Genomic DNA, 16,580 nt, shown 5'->3' with positions numbered 1-16,580 from the left:
AACAGGGCTGACATGAGAGTATAACAGCAGAGTTAGAAGTATCAGGTTTTATCAATTCTTTAATTGATTCCTGATCAATATTAGTTGAGTATTACCCTCAGTGAGGGGCTGCTTGTTTGGGAAACTGTGGCAAATACACAGCCTTCCTGGAATTTAAGCCTGTGTTGCGCACTAAAACCTTTCAGCACATTGCTGGTGTTTCCATCCTGACTTAAATTTTTTGACATTACAACTAGCTCTGTCATTTTTCTTCATGAAAAGATGCCATGCTTTGGACTATTTGTTCCTCTTAGCCAACTCTCCAGCAGCATATATGTATGACTTTGATGTCATTGTTTTGCAATGCACTGTCAGAAAATCATGCGGCATTGATAAAAGGAACTGATCAGTTCGGAGTCGCATGATTCTGATGAAACGGACAATTTTGGAATTGGTTCTCAGCTGTTGGAGCTGGAGAAACACTGTCCACTCGCAGTTGCAGAATAGAGTTTCTTCCCCCACAAATGATCTTTGAGTTTACAGAGAGCAGTTTCTGGCCTGTTATCAAGTACTCAATTAAGGTTAATTAGTGATCGCTGATTTCAACATCTGAGCAGCTCCATTTAGTTCAGAATTGGTTTCCGTAAATGAGAGCAGCACTGCAACACCAGCAGACTGAGGTAGACAAAACAAAGTGAAACTCAGTATATGAAGGGTTGGCATTTGATCAGGTTTATAGTAGCCGATACTGATCCATTAAAATATGCCATCATCAGCCTTGATTCTAATCCGTAGGATCAGCTCGGGACATAAGAGTGAACATGACTGGACGTTACCAACAGGCTAGTAGCCAAGCAGCTGATGAATGAGCCACAGATGGTAAATCATGAATGAAGCATGCCTTCCAACCAAATTCAAGCAGGACTTCAATGCTCTGCTTGAACAAAAACTCTCAGTTTATATTGTATGTTGATCTAATCAATTATTCCTAACCTGGGGGGTCTGGACTTTTTAAAGGGGTCACAAGATGAATCTGGGGAATTAGTCAAGTTCCCAAAAAAAATAAAATAAAATAAAATAAAATAAAATAATAAAGAACACATCTCTGCACTTCTTGTGGCATTTATCTTATTCTTGTGCTATAGTTTTACCTATTCAGGCATTTAATTTTTGCCATGTCCGTCACATCGCTTTGTAAACTCTGTTTTTAAAGGTGCTTTATAAATAAAGTTATTATTATTTAAAAGAATGCTGATCCTTATGCATCCTCTATTTGGAGAGTGCTGAATTGTTTTTTTTTACATTATTAAAGGTAATTCTGTAATATTTCAAAATCTTATTTCAAATTCAGGAAAATATGACCACGTCATAGCTCAGCTGGAGCTGCCATGAAAACGGAGCCCCTTGCCTCTGAATTAGATGTAGCCAGGGGGTTGTGTATTTGACTGCTGCTCCTTTCAGCTTTGAACAACTGTGAAACCATGTAGTTTCACACTTGAGCACGTGAAGCAATAATGAGAGCCTCAATGTTTATTCCCCCCGTACACCTTGAGCATGACAGTCTGTCATGTATCTGCCACCCCTTGCCCTGTAGCCAAACAGCTCCAAGCAACTTTCCCCTCCACTAAGGCCCTGCACATACCACGGCTACACATCTCACGCATGCAAGCGAGAGGGAGACAGGTTGGAAACCACAACAAGTAATTTTTGGATTTATGTTACCGTGCACGTGATGTCCAAGGCACTCAGAACTCGTGGGTCAAAGTTGGAAAAGACGTGTCCTAACAGGTAGGGCTCAGATAAAGCACACGCAAAGGGTCAGAGGGCAATCCCCTGAGGTCCACGAGGTATTTGTTCCTCCTGTTCGTCTGTGTAGATCATAAAATGTTATTCTGGAGACATACATAGGTACATGCAGCTGGCCTGCTTTCTTTCTGTTTTGCAGCCTGTAACTCGTACTGACAGTAAAAATGAGTCAAAAGTCAGAAACCTGTGGATTCCACAGGTTTCTGAAGACACAAACTTTTCTCAAGACTTAATGCTTTGTCAGGCACCTTCCATCAAACGGTTACAGTCTAAACAGTGATCTAGAGTCCACTCAGCAGTCCACTTCTTCACAGTAGTAGAAGAAGTGAAATATAATAAAAACACAATTTAGTGAACTATTTAGTTGTAATAACAGAAAGATTGCAACCAGGTGGCCAGGTCAGGTCTAGAAGGTAACCACTGATTTACAAATCTCACAAGATTTCTTGTTTCTTCATTGTTCACATTATACAAATTATGTTCTAAAATAACAACACTGTGGTTAAGATACGGGTAGATTTAGGAACACCTGATTACAGCTAGGAAAAGATGATGGTTTGGGTTAAAATTATCAGTCGTGCAAGATCTTTCACAAGTCTGAGGTTCCCGAAACGAGGCAATGCTAATTAAATATGGATCATTTCTCACTTAAAATGTTTTCAGAAACATATTGTAGTAGTACTATTTAATTGTAATAAAAGAAACGTGGCAGCCAGGCAGCTGCCATTATTTTCTGCTGAATGCACAAGCCAAAACCAAGTGCCACCCAACTTGCAGTATGCCATCGACCAGCTCCAGGCCCTCATCTGTACTGAGCATGCTCTGGTCCACTAATTTACTGTTAAAGGATGTGAAAGAAGTTTGGGATTGTCTCTATCAGCATCCAACACTCAGGTTTCCTGTTTGAGGTCTGTGCCTGCTGGTGGCACAGACTTGTGACTCTCACTGAGGTGATTTGAGCTGCCTCTGTCTGAGAATGAAGGAGTCGCAGTCACCTGTAGTGAAGTAGAGAGAGAAAATTGAAGCTTACAGGACTGAAAAGCAGCTGTCTCCTAAGAATGGGGTATCCTGTAACACATAAACATACATGAGTACCTACACTCAAATGTGTGCACATGAAACACACACACTTGCACACTTACCTTGCGATGCAGTGAATTGGATCATCAAAACGGGGGTTAGAGGAGTTTAGGACTCAGTGAGGCAGAATGTTCACAAAACAAACTCGATGTGGATTTTAGTGTCTTTGATGTTGCTCATAAATCCCTTGTGGTCAAACATGCACAAATAATAAAACATAAGGCTCACTGGCGTGGGTAATAAGCTGCACAGAGACTACTGAGTCGCTTGATTGATATTTTTACCCCAGAGTCAGGCAGCTTCTCAGTGCTTCTCTCGGCACAACAGTCTGCTGCTTGTCTCTGCTTTCTTGTCAACACATGCCTTGGGAAGAAGAAGTCTCTAAAAACAAAATACAGCTGTTTAAATAAGAAGATAAGCAGAGAATTAAGATTGCGCTCATCTGCGTTTTCACATGAGAAACATTCGGTTGAAGGAAAGTAACCACTATGGCTGCCACACACCTGTCGACATAGCAAAAACACTTAAACTGTAGTGTTTCATTAATGTAGCAACAGTTTTGCCTGGATCTGCACAAGACTAGAGCTGCATTTAATGATTATTTTCATTATTGATTAATGTGCTGATTATTTTCACCATAAAAGGGCAATTCTAACTGCATTCTTTCATTTTCAAATGGAAAAATGTTGCTGTTAGCAAAAAGCGGTGACATGGGCTACTGTGGGGGTTTATAGGTTGCAGTGTCATGCAGAAACCTTTATCAGGTCATGTGAGAAAACATTTTTAGAAGAGCTTGAGAAAATGGCATTTTGACGCTAACACATACATACTTCGACCAAAATTTGATCATTTTGATTTGAATACAACTAAAACTACTGGGAAGCTACAGAATGATATAAAAACCTCAAAAAATGAAACAAAAATGAGACCTGCCTTTTAAATAGATAATTGTTTGGTCTGTAGGACATCAGAAAACATTTAATGCCCACAATACCTTAGAGTCCAAATCAAATGTCTTGTTTTATCAAGCCAAAAGTCTAACATTGCTTCCTTTTTTTGGTGGTCTCCCGATTACCTTTTCATTTTGTTTAAAAAATGTCTGGACATAACTTTAGAAAAATATGCAAATTTTCATTTTATATGGAAATTTTACATTTGAACCTGGGTCTAGTTAAGGCTAAATGCTGTGGTTAGTTAAGTCCTGACTAAAGGTTATTTCCAGGCATCTTTTTGCAAGAAAAAAAAAAAAAAACTCGGGCAGAAATAAAGTTCCTCTACTTGAGGGTGTCAAAATACTGTTATTCGATACAGTGACTCCGAATGTTGAGGAAGAAACTTCAGAGCCAAGCATGTCGTCCAGATGAATTTAGAACAACTTACAGTTTACTTTGGGATATGTGTTTTAGGCTGATTTTACAGGAATGGAAAGGAAATAGAAGTGCTTTTCATTGCCTGTACTATGATACCCTTTACTCCATGGCGAGACTTTTTACTCCAAACTTGAGACTGATTGTTAATGACTTCATGGAAACATTAGAGGTTTGTGAAAGGAGGTACAGACGTCATAAACTTCAGTGGATATGCATCACAGAGTCTGTGTGTGGTTAGCCCTTTGTCATTAAAGTGAACTTTTTGTTTTAACTTCTGGTTTCATGAAAGCCATACCACGTCCGAGTGATAGTGCCACTTAACAGCTCAGCTGGCCACAATTACAGGGCTTCAGGAAGAAACTTGTACCCAAAACTGGCACCAAGAACGTATCAAACAGGATTAGGAGGTGGAAATTATTGGCTGTTTAATACACCAACATAGTTTTCTGGTGTAAGTCGGTGCGGTGAACCCGAATGGAAGATGTTTTCCCAGAGCGGGCACTTTGACAAGTTAAGTGTGGTCTTCTTTGGCTTTGAATTATTATATTGTGGCAGCTGTGTTTTAGTTACATGATGGATGAGAGCAGAGCAGAATCACGTAGTGTCAACTTAATAAACATCCAGCAGCACATCTGGGCATGTTATTGATGTAGCAGGACATTAACAGCAGGGGGCAATGTTGAACTTGAGCTGATGCCTTGCAGAGGAGAAGGAAAGAAATAAAATATATCCCGTTTTTATGTCTCATTTTGCATAGAATCACGACCTATTAAGTTATTGTCTTGTGCTATTTTAAAAATATCGGATCTTAATCTGCTGTGTGAAGATCTGACCAACCAATGCCATAATTCTCAGTCATCTCTGCTCTTATTTACAGAAAAGTTTTGCCTCCTTATATACTGCGCACTGTTGCAAAAATAATGCCAAAAGTTTTGTGCTTTCATACATCTGTTTTATTTATTTCCTAATTCATTTAGACCTTAAGCATAAAACTAATCATCAAAATGTCATTGTTTGCTTCATCTAATTACACTTGGCACCTTGTCTGCCTCTTGTCTTCCTGTAAATGTAACACAGCACAGAGACAGTAGTCTGGCAGAGAAGCATTACAGTGAAACCTTAGAGCTAAAGTAGTTACACAATGTAGACACAATGACCTGAACCACAGAGGTACTGCTTGAATAAAACATTTTAAATGTATCTTTGGGGTTCTCATGATATCTGATTCCAGGAGAATATCCATGTGAAATCCTCAGGGACCTTTGGAGTCCATAAAATAACTTTTATAATAACTTTTGTGAGCTTGGGTGAGCATATTTCACCAGTTCATCTGTTCCATTTGAGCTCCTGGCAGGCAGACTTGTGGAGGTGGGTAAAGGAAACATGTCGTGTACAGTTTATTTGTATAGCACATTTCAACAACAAGTCAATTCAAAGTGCTTTAAATAGAACATAAAAAGCATTAAGAGAAGTTATATAAGGAACACCAGAAGGGCACTCAGAGAGCGCAGACCTCCATCAAGGCCAGTGGTCCACTCCTCTATGATGATTGATCTCATGAAGCATTAATTTTATCTTTATATCACTGGAGTTTAGTGAAGACAATTCACATCTGGATGTAGGGGAAACACTAAATAGTGTAATTAGTTGAATGATTTGCATGATGTATTTACTTTGTAGGTCTTATTACAATTGTGGTGTTGTTGTGGTTCTCCCATGAAAGCACTGTCCCTGACGCTTCCATAACAACTACTTTCTGTATAAAGTTTGAAAAACTACATGCGTCTGTTGCCCCAGAGGTTTACTGGCTGTATCTGGCTGGATCCAAATGAATTTTCAATTGACTGGAGAAGGGTGGCATAAACTTTTGATAATCCGTTCAAATGGAAAATAGTAACCATGTAACCAGAACAGTTCAGTAGGGGATATAAATTTTCTGTTCGAAACCTTGAACGATTTAAGACGCTACTGTTGTTCCCAAGATATGATGTGGGGATTAAAGAAATATTCTCCATGTCAACATAATAAATGAAAGTGAAAAGTACTATGTGTAATCTGCCCTGTGATTCAGATCTGCTCCAAAATGGAATGGGTTCTTTGTTGGCCCATGCTACAGCCTTTTACCACGTTTCATGAAAAATGGGCTTGCAGTTTTTCCATTATTCTGCTGACAGACAAACAGAAAAAAAAGCACCAAAAACCTAAGCTCTTTGGCGGAGGTAACAAGGCCATATAGAAGGAAGCACATAAGCAGGATTTTAAAAAGTAAAGTAAAATAGAAGATGAAAGAAAAAGTCAAACAGATTAAACAATATAATGTAAATTGCAGTGCAATATGAATAAATAGTCCAAAATTTAAGTAGATAAAAAGCAGTGCAGCAAACAGAAAAGTCTTCTGACAGACCAGTATAACTGACGCTTAAAAACCATTTTAAGGGTCGGTTATACTGGAGGTCAAAGGTGAGGATTAGTTTCCTGTGAAAGAGTGTGTAGTAAATTGTCAGTTCCAGTTCATTGCTGGTTAGTTTGTTTGTCAGACAAGATGTTGTCATGAACCGTCCTGCTGCCACATGTGCGGGTCGGTCACAGAGAAATCCTCCTCGTCTGAATGAAACCTCTGACTCAGATATGTCTCACGGAGCCTCTCAGCCAATCCCCATCTTTATAGCACCTGGTAAATGAAAGCAGCTGTGAGGACTGCAGGGAATGCAACCAGGAATGAACACTAGCAAAGCACATTATTACACCAGGAGGCTTTTAGATCAGGGCCCTAAAAGGAAACAGGTTAGCCTATCCTCGGCGTCTCCCCTCCTGATCCTCGATGAATGCTGCAATTTTCCGGCCCATGACCCCGGAGATAATATCAGAGGTCTGGTGGTTTTTGTTGGCCTCCTCGTGGTCTGCTGAGACATTAGTCCAGTCCTCCTGAGAGCAGTGGCTGTCGTGCTTATCACAGGAAGTCACACAATACAGCAGAGGAATGTAAACCCAGAGCTTTGCTGCAGCTGAACGAGCAGAAATACAATCAAGAGTTTTAGGGAGTTTTTGGTTGTTTTTAATTCTTTACCTGATTGCTATGGAACAAAGTGTCCACTACAGGGAAATACACATTTTTACCCATTTCACAGATGTGTTTTTGTTTTATATTTCACTTACAAGAAGACAAAACAGTACCGAGCAATTTGGCACTTATCATTTGCTCTGAGGTTTGTTATTGTCATAGAACAATGCACAGAAACTCCACCTTCATACATACATGAGGGTGGCGGCATATTAGAAACACTTCTGACCCATGTGTTCATCATTTAGATGAGGTAGTAAGCCGCTCAGATGATGATATTTTGTGATCACTTTAGTTACTAGATGACTGCCGAAACAATAGTCACATTCAGTAAATGTATGATATGATATGATATGATATATATGATATGTTATTTGCTGCTGATGCTTCGGTGGCTACCAATACAAAGTGTCTGAATTTTCTGACCTGGAAATGACATGCAACTATCTTATCTGACCTGTGATTGGCCAGAGTCTCCCGTCAGGGGCTTGATTTTCTAAAGGCTGAAAACTGAGCCAACAGGAGCTGCAGAAGCCTAGTTTTCTCTCAGTCCACTTGAATTACATTATGCTTAAAGGTTTAATGTTTTGTTTCATAAAAATGCTTTTTGTTCTAAATGCGAGCGGTGTTATTTCAGGCGAGGCAGACCACCTCGTTATACAACACCACAGGAAACCTGTATACACTGCAGTGAACTACAGAACCAGTAATTTATAACCTAAAATTAGTATATACTTAAATCAAAGAGAACAAAGACTGTACATTATAGGCCTAAGCTTTTAGTGCAGAAATGATTAGTCATTTGATTAGTAAGTTAGTCATGTTATTTCAAGACCATCTCAATCCAATACTGACATGCTCATATGTAAATTGATAATTGTCAGCGTAATTGTTTGATCCATACCCACTGCAAAGAAATCCCTTTGTAAAGAAATTTGACTGCTTCTGCATGCACAAAATATTGGAGGGGGGTTTTCCCCGAATAGATTATATTTCTACTAAGCTGTGTAAATGGCCAATGGCAATAATTATTATACTAATACTGCTGTATACTTGCAGCCGTGCATACTGTGATTATGGAAAAATGGAACAGCTGGAGTCACTTGAGCCATTTCAGCTTCTTGGCATATTATGAGTGCAGTGTATACATGTTGAAAGATTGCCCTTAAAACCTGAATTATTTTTGGCATATCCCACACGTCTTACTTGCAAAATGCTCCATTCAGATAAGACCTTATTCAGAATATCAAAATGGAATATGTTGTTTACATGACATGAGTCAAATTCAGAAAATTGTCATATTCTGAATAATCATGGAAAATTAGCATTCATGTAAACATAGTCAATGTAAGTGATGGAGGACACAATCCACAGTCCTCGTTTCATATAACACTTAATTCTTAGGTTTGGTCAAAGGTAATATGAGGATTCAGCACTTCAAGATCAGCAAACAAAGTAAATATCTTCAAAAGTTACTGTGTATGTAGTGCCAAATTCCTGCTTTGTATTTAATGTCCCTCTGTAGTGGCTCAGTGAAAAAATAACTGGGGAAACTGAATCATTTTTATAATATAGCCTGTAACTTTCAAATATATCCACTTGCTTTTTCTAACTGAAATTACTGAATCCTCATGTTGACTTTAGCTAAACTGTAGAACATATTTTCAAACACATGGCGAGGAGGGCTGTCCTTCATCACTGACATTGAAATCACCTCAGGAAGGAATCTCTTTGTGGCCAATATGGACAGGAGGACCAATAACTCATGTACATGCTGCTGTTCTTCTCTGTTTTATATCATTACATGCTGAATGTCTCCTGTTGATTGACCCAAAGAAGTACATTTAGCACATCACCTTAGGCTCTGGAAACGTTTTGATTTTCTTAGATTTTATAGGCAAAAAGACTAAAGGAATAGTTCAGCATTTTGGGAAATACTAGTCCGGCCCTGTCTGACAGAAACAAAAATCTTCCTGTCAGCACCTCTAAAGCTCACCAACATTGTATCTCAGTTCTTGAATTGTAGACAGTCATCACAGCTGTTTCCCCACCCTCACCAGTCTTTATGCTAAGCTAGGCTAACCAGCTGCTGACGTCAACTTAATATTTAGAATAGAGATATGAGATGTGTTCCCTTTAATCGATTATTCAGAATGATAAGTGATAGATTATGGAAGTGAATCTTCAAAATCATTAGTTGCTATCCTTTACATGTCAAAGTTTAAAGATTCAAGATTTGTCCCAAGGAAAATTGGCCCTGTTATAAATGCTGCCTCATAAAAATACACACAATCACTGTGTATTTCACATGTCACAGACATAAAGTGTACGTCACAAGTAAATGAGACTTAGACAGGATGTTTGCATTAGACTGTTAAGGTGGTCGTAATGATGAACAGCTCACTCTGTATGTTTCATTGATAACATTACATAAGAGAATCCTCATGTTGGTTTTCCTAATTTCCAAATGTTTGTGCCAAGAGGACTCTTGTGCAACATATATTATATATCTGGACATTCACCACATGGTGAAACGGTCCTGTGTGATTTTTCCCCGCATGGGTTTGACCCTGAACTTTGGCCCTTGACCCTGACCTGGGGCATAAGTTGGGCTGCAGACACACTGCTGTGGTTGAGGCATCTGATCTCTTTTTTGGAGAACGTGCACGCAGACCCCCACAGAGGCTCAGGTCAGGGAGAATAAAACCTCTGATGTTCACAGGAAAGGGGGTTGATCTTTAGCCACCCTTTTTTTTTTGTTTTAAGGAGGCTCCAGCTCTTGTTTCGCTCCTTTTTGACGTGTCTGATCACTCTGCTGGAGGTGCAGTTTGTTGACGGATTGATGGATGGGTGAGGGTGATGTAAAATGAAATGCCCCCTGGAGTCAGATGGAGGTGTAGCCTCTGTTTCAACCCCAAGACTCAGTCATGTCTGCAGAGGTCATTGAGTTTAACATTCAGGAAAAATAGTTTTATGGCTGGGAATGTTTCTGTTTTGAAATGAGCTTATACTAGTACAAACAGTAGTGTACCACAGAGATACAGTGATTAGAAAAGGTTCCATGTTGCAACCACATATCAACAATAATCTGGTTCATCTCTTGGCAGAGTTTTGGAACTATTTATTGATTTCCAATCTGGTCTGCATTGTAAAAGAGCAACAGTGTAATTGAAGACAATACAATATAAGATACTAATACAACACAAACATCCTAAAAGCACAAACAAACGTTGATTACCATACTAAAATCATAAAGCCTGTGCTCGGATTTCCTTTAATGAGTTTCTTCTGCCCTCTAAACATGACTTTGGCTAAACCTAAAGAATAGTTTTGACTTTTTGCAGTGGGGTTGTGTAGAGTACTTATTGATGGTCATTATTATTAGTAGGCAGTATTACCTACAGTAGATGGTGGTCCACGTGGCCCTAGTTTGGAGAAGCATCAGGAATACCGGTATAGGAATCTCAGCAATGAGCTGCTGTAGATGATGGGAAAATGCTTTTATATACACCAAATATCACCGTTTCTCCCTCAACCAGACTCCCTTTGCAAAATTTTCGTTTTTCCTCACGTGACACAGGAGTTGCCTTGATTGGTTAGTTTGTTTGTGTTATGGTTTGACTTTGGTGAATCTGAACTAAGTCTTTAAACCAGCAAAGTCTCACAATAAGACTAACTAACTGATTGAGGTAGAGGACCAGCAGCTCCTGGTTCTTTGAGATAATATTACTGACTTTGGCTTATATAACAAAAGAAAAGGCTGTCTGAGAGCAAAATAAAACAGTGAAAATATTCTAAATATAGTGTACACTTAAACTGATATTGATTTTTTTAGGTGGCTAAAATACGTTTTGCTACTGACCCTGTCCACAGCAGTATAAGCGCCATCTACTGTAGGTAATACACTGACTACTGATGAGATCCCCAAACAACTCCACTTCATATAATCTGAATCCTGTTCTTTCTGAAAACATTCTACTTTATTGATTCACTGTAGACATTCAGTTCCCACTGCTGCCTTACATGTTCTCCTCCTGACCTGTAGCAGGTCAACATTCCTGCTTGCTCACTGGGCAGAAAAATGATGAGAATGATGAGCGTGACACTGACCCAGGGCAGACCCCTGCTCAAGCTGCCGCACAGGTGTGTGGCCTCAGGGGGGCGAGAGGGGGAGAGATAGACGTCCTCACACACTCTCATGCTACAGATCTCACCACAGGACCCCTCGGGGTCTTTAATCTTGCCCTTGACTTCAGGTCACATTCTCCTCAGTCACCATCACCTGCCTGCTTTAGTCTAGTTGTTGTCTGCGTCATTGGGCTGGAGCTACTGTCCACAGCTAATATTGCATACTACTAGACCCATCAACTTAATTTTCTTTGTGCACATTTATGACTTTATGCTCAAGGACCTCTCATTGTTGTGACAATTCACAATTTTTGCAAAACCTATTTCTTTGACTGTTTTATACTGACTGCTGAGCCCTCACTCCTCATAACAAGCAGGTAGGGGCTCCAAGTCATTAACAACTGCCAGGCTATAAACAAGGCTACTTAGTCTGTTGCAGGTCACATTTTTTTTTACATCCATAGAAAAGTTTAATTTAATCTTAAACCAAAGCATCTGTAGCTTAATACCATACCTGATATGTTATGATCCACTAAAGTGAGGCGTGATCCGAGTTGTTTTTTTTTTAATTTTAGCTTTGTTGCCCTCTCTGCTTTGCATCTGAACAGCAGCCATAATGAAGCATTTAAGCTCTGCTAGTAAAGAAATGAAAGATCACGACCTCTCTCGAAAATCTAAGTAACTCACTCAATTCTAAACTGAGTTTCATGAGTTTGGTTTATTATAAACCTGAAAAAAAATTACATGATACTGATTGCTTGTTGAGAATTAAATTCAGCTACTGAGGACAGTTTAATCAGCTTTATGCTAAAACATTAACCCTCTGAAAAGCAACAACTTTCACTGGGGCATGCGGGCCCTGGCCTAAAAAATACACAACAACATGTTACTTTGAATTTCAGCTTTTGTGTTTCTGCAAAAATTGAGATTTCACTAAAGCCTCCTGGTTGCTTGTAGTGTTAAATTAATTAAATTAAATGAATAACAGTGTTTTAATTGGGAAGTTTTGAATCACTGTCCCTTATTTACACAAGTTTATAGGTGAACCCACTCTTTTACAATACCATTACACTGTTATATAAAACTTAAAGAAAACTGAGATTGTATGATACAAAAATACTTTATTAAAACTTTTCCATACATCTAGATAAGAAAACTTACACTATACTATACAAAAACTTTCAAAAACCGGATGCATCTGGTAGTCGTGGTGGCATTGCAGTAGGTGCTTCACCATCTGTTGCCTGGTAGAGTTATGCACTCTACTTAGTGACCTCCTCTGGTGACACTACTTATTTTGCAAGTTAAATGACATGCACTTAAAGGCACTCGCTCTCAGACTCATTAATTGAAACTTTTGTGATGTAGTGCCCAAATAAAAATCAGTGAGCATGCCAAATTGGATCTTTAACCTGCAATTTACCTTGTCTTCTGATAAAGGATTACAGTAATAATAAACTGATTAGGAATTATAATTCATAGTGTAATAAAATTTATCCTTGATGTTAAAGGTAGTATTTCATTACATATCGTATACCATTTAGGTTTTATGACAGCTTTTAAACACTTGGCAACAGAAAGAGTGCAGTGTTGTTGGTGTGACCATTTCCAGATGCTGTAAACCGAGAGAGAAATCGTTTAATTGGTTGGTTAAATGCTGGCATCGTAATGCACTGAAATTTGCTTGAGGAGGGAAAACGTTCTATAAAGCAATTTTCTTTGCATTCGTTCTCTTCCTCTTTACAGTAACTTTCCTCTTTTTATGGACATGGAGAAAGTTTACAAGCTGATTAGTGCCAAGTGAATGCTCCCTCCTAATTTTCTCCGTGGCTTTCAGTTTTCAGTCCAAGATTCCTTCTGCTGGCATAGCAAATGAAACAACCCCAGTGTCGTCAAGTCTAAAAACTACTCTGTGAGCATAATCTCTCCTGACAAACCGGCATACGAACGAAATTTAACGTTAATGCAGGCAATGTGGAACCGTGTCCTAAAACTACAGTGTAAAACTGAACAACACGTAACACATTACTGCTTTCTTTTTCAATTTTAATATCTCCTCATTACGCAGAAGCTCTGCAGTTCAAATTATGGTATATACTGAACTGTCAGCACCTGTATCAGACCCCAGTCATTATGTGTAGTTTGGGAACTGGAGGCAAAGATTTTATCTGGTTTAGTTGATGACAGCTTTGGCAGGATATTCAGCTGATGGAAATGAAATGGAAAAACTGTGACTTCTTGTGGAAGTGTTCTAAATACCTACTTCTGGTTCATGTTGGATGAAGTTTACAGGTCAGAGGCGAACATGTCACTGCTGCATATTTCTTTTTGTCCCGCTTAGTTTATTACTTGATATAATTTCATCCCATTTTGGATTTCTTATGTATTTTTCCCTTTTCTTTTTCCTTGAAGTTGGTAGTAAGTAGACAAGTTCAAGGATGGAAACGGTGCACAGAGTTTCCTCCAGTAATTCTCATGAATTTCCAGTCACTTAAGCACTTTCCACGTTTTCACATACTGGATCCAAAGTTATTCGCGGAAAACTTAACCAGACTGACATGAAAAGGAAGAGGCTTTTTTTTTTTTCTCTTAATCTCTGCTGCTCCAAAAAAAGGTCTTTGCTGCTCCAAAAAAAGCTCCAAGCTGTTTTCACCAAAACACTCAACTTTTTAAACACGTTTGACTGTTTCACCACAACGGTTCTTTGTTCTTTGTAATTTCTGCTTGTGGTTTTAATGACTGGAGGATTAACTTTGTCCTGGTTTCTCCCCATCAGATGTGAATGAATGTGAGGAGACCAACGGAGGCTGTGAGGCTCTCTGCTGTAACACCATTGGAAGCTTCTACTGTAGGTGTCCTCCTGGACTGAAACTCAACGAAGATGGAAAAACCTGTCAGGGTGAGTCCTCCTCTGTATTTGTTAGGTTGTGGCGCTGGGTTGTGTGTCAATTTGAATAGTCTATCTGTGATATTAATATTGTTTTATCTAAGGGCAGGTCCATTCTTTTTCTATTTTTTATATCATGCTGTAGCTTCCTCTTACTTATATATTTAAATCCAAGCAATCTGTTATTGCTATTCTCCAAAGCCCTTGTGAAAATGTTTTCTCTTGTGATGGGACTTAGGTGTTTGCATGATGCTACATGCTAAACAGCTTTAACGTTGTTTGAACCTTTCAGCCTTTCTGATTGAGTAAAGTTTCTGTCTGCTGGATCATCAAATTCACATTACTACACTCAACTACTACACTTTATCAGTAATGTAATTTTTCCCCAACCCTTCGTCCAACTTTGTGTCTTTACTTCACTCAACGTCTATAGTATTAAATATTTTCAGCCATGTAAGCAGTGTGGCTCTGGGGGTGGCAAGGCTGGTCAGTCAGTCAGTACTTTTTACTTTAGTACCAACCAAAATATTTTGTCATCTTCCTCTTGGATCCATACTCTTCGCTTGTGTTTTACAACTACACTTTGTATATCTTTATCTTTGCCATCAAAATTTATATACATTTTGGGTTTTTTTCTATTCTATTCTGTACTGGTGCCCTGTCTGGAACAAAAACTCAAACTCATTCAAAACACACACATGCTACTCAGAAGTAAATTGTATCGTATGTCTATCTATAATATTTATATTTTATTTTATTTTTGATATTGATATTTTACATAGTGGCCTATGTGTGCTCTGCACATATATGGACACAATCAAAGGGGTGAAGTTAAATGAGCCCAAGCCTGGTCTGTTAAAATACATGACCCAGGCCAGACCTGAGTCGACTTAATGTGTTGGGATGTGTTGAGACTTGTGGGGCTTTCAGAGCTCTATTCTGTACACAAGACATCTACTTAATGTCTATCCTTCCTCAGAGAGGCACCTCTCTTCCTGAAGTTTCTTGCTCTTTCTCCCTGTTAAACATTTTTCTTGGGTGTTCGCTCATTCAAATTGAGGGTTTAACAACAGAGGGAGTCGTATGCTGTACAGACTGTAAAGCCATTTGAGGCAAATTGTGATTTGTGATTCTGGGCCGTATGGTTAATTTCACTCGACTTGACCTGACCTTACTCGTGGATATATTGCCTTGAACTGTGGTTCAGACATTCATGCTTCCCACCCAACGAATTTGATGAGCCTCTGACTTTTCCTCTTACACCACCATGATGAGGTTGACATTTAAGTGAAAGGTTGCGACAGCTTTTGGATGGTTTGCTGTGAAAATTTGTTCAGACATTCATGTTCCCCTCAGGATGAATTTGGAACAACTTTGGTGATCCTCATCAAAACTTTTATTTGTCCAGGATATTGCTGAATGACCAAAAACCTGCATAAATAAATACTCTGTGGTTGTGCTCTAAATGTTAAAGCCTTCATATCTGATAGATGACCGATTAATTTCCACTGGGAAACCACATACTAAATAATAATATTAAATACCAAATGCTGAACCCCTAATCATAACTCTAATCCTCATTTTACGATTATCAGGGGTTATTTTTCACTCAGCGTCCATTACAATGATGAATATTTTTGGTACTGTATTTTTCTTTGCACATGTTCACTTGGACATTTATTGTTTTCAATTTTTATTTGTTGTTCAGTGAGTGTAAAGTAGATTCTGCAACTAGTTAACATTAAAACCAGATCATTTGAACTCAAGTGAACCACAGGACCAGACTTTTTAACTAGATGATAAAACATTCATGGCTCAGAGTATCTGAGGAAGAAAGAGCAGCTACCAGTCTATCATGAGGCCCAGCGTCTGTGAACCACGGCTCACCAAAACTCAGCTTCTTTCCAATATTTTCCCATGAGATTTCTTTTTGCTCCATCATAGTTTGATGTCTTTGATTAGGGAAATCTCTGCGAGTGGTTGGTTTAATCAGAATAATGATTCCTCTGTGCAGCAGCCAAGCCTGGAGGAGAGACGCTGGAGTGCTCCGCGGTACTGGCTGTCTGCTGGAGGAACCAGTGAGAGATCTGATCCAGGTCACGGTTATTAGGAGAGCTGATGGGAACGTTGTCACAGCTGGCTTTCATAGCTCTCTGCCCTCCGCCACTGGTGTATATTGGAGGAAAACAGCGACCCGCAGCATTAATGTTGTAATTGTCTGTAATTGGCAGCAATATTAACAGGGGTAAAAGAAGCTAGATGGATGTGG

General features: G+C 39.0%; 1 protein-coding gene across 1 annotated transcript in view; it reads left to right on the top strand.

Annotated features, from left to right (window-relative positions):
• The window catches only part of megf6b (multiple EGF-like-domains 6b), an 87,739-nt gene that overhangs the window by 33,843 nt on the left and 37,316 nt on the right, over positions 1-16,580 (top strand). The window contains exon 5 of the mRNA XM_084736689.1: positions 14,201-14,323. Within this exon, the coding sequence (XP_084592815.1) occupies positions 14,201-14,323 (123 nt within the window). The remainder of the gene's footprint in view (positions 1-14,200; positions 14,324-16,580) is intronic.

This window comes from Lutjanus erythropterus, chromosome 2 (assembly GCF_056507025.1).
Source record: "Lutjanus erythropterus isolate fLutEry1 chromosome 2, fLutEry1.hap2, whole genome shotgun sequence".
NCBI classification, from domain to species: Eukaryota; Metazoa; Chordata; class Actinopteri; order Lutjaniformes; family Lutjanidae; genus Lutjanus; species Lutjanus erythropterus.
This window is presented reverse-complemented; position numbering and strand designations above follow the sequence as displayed.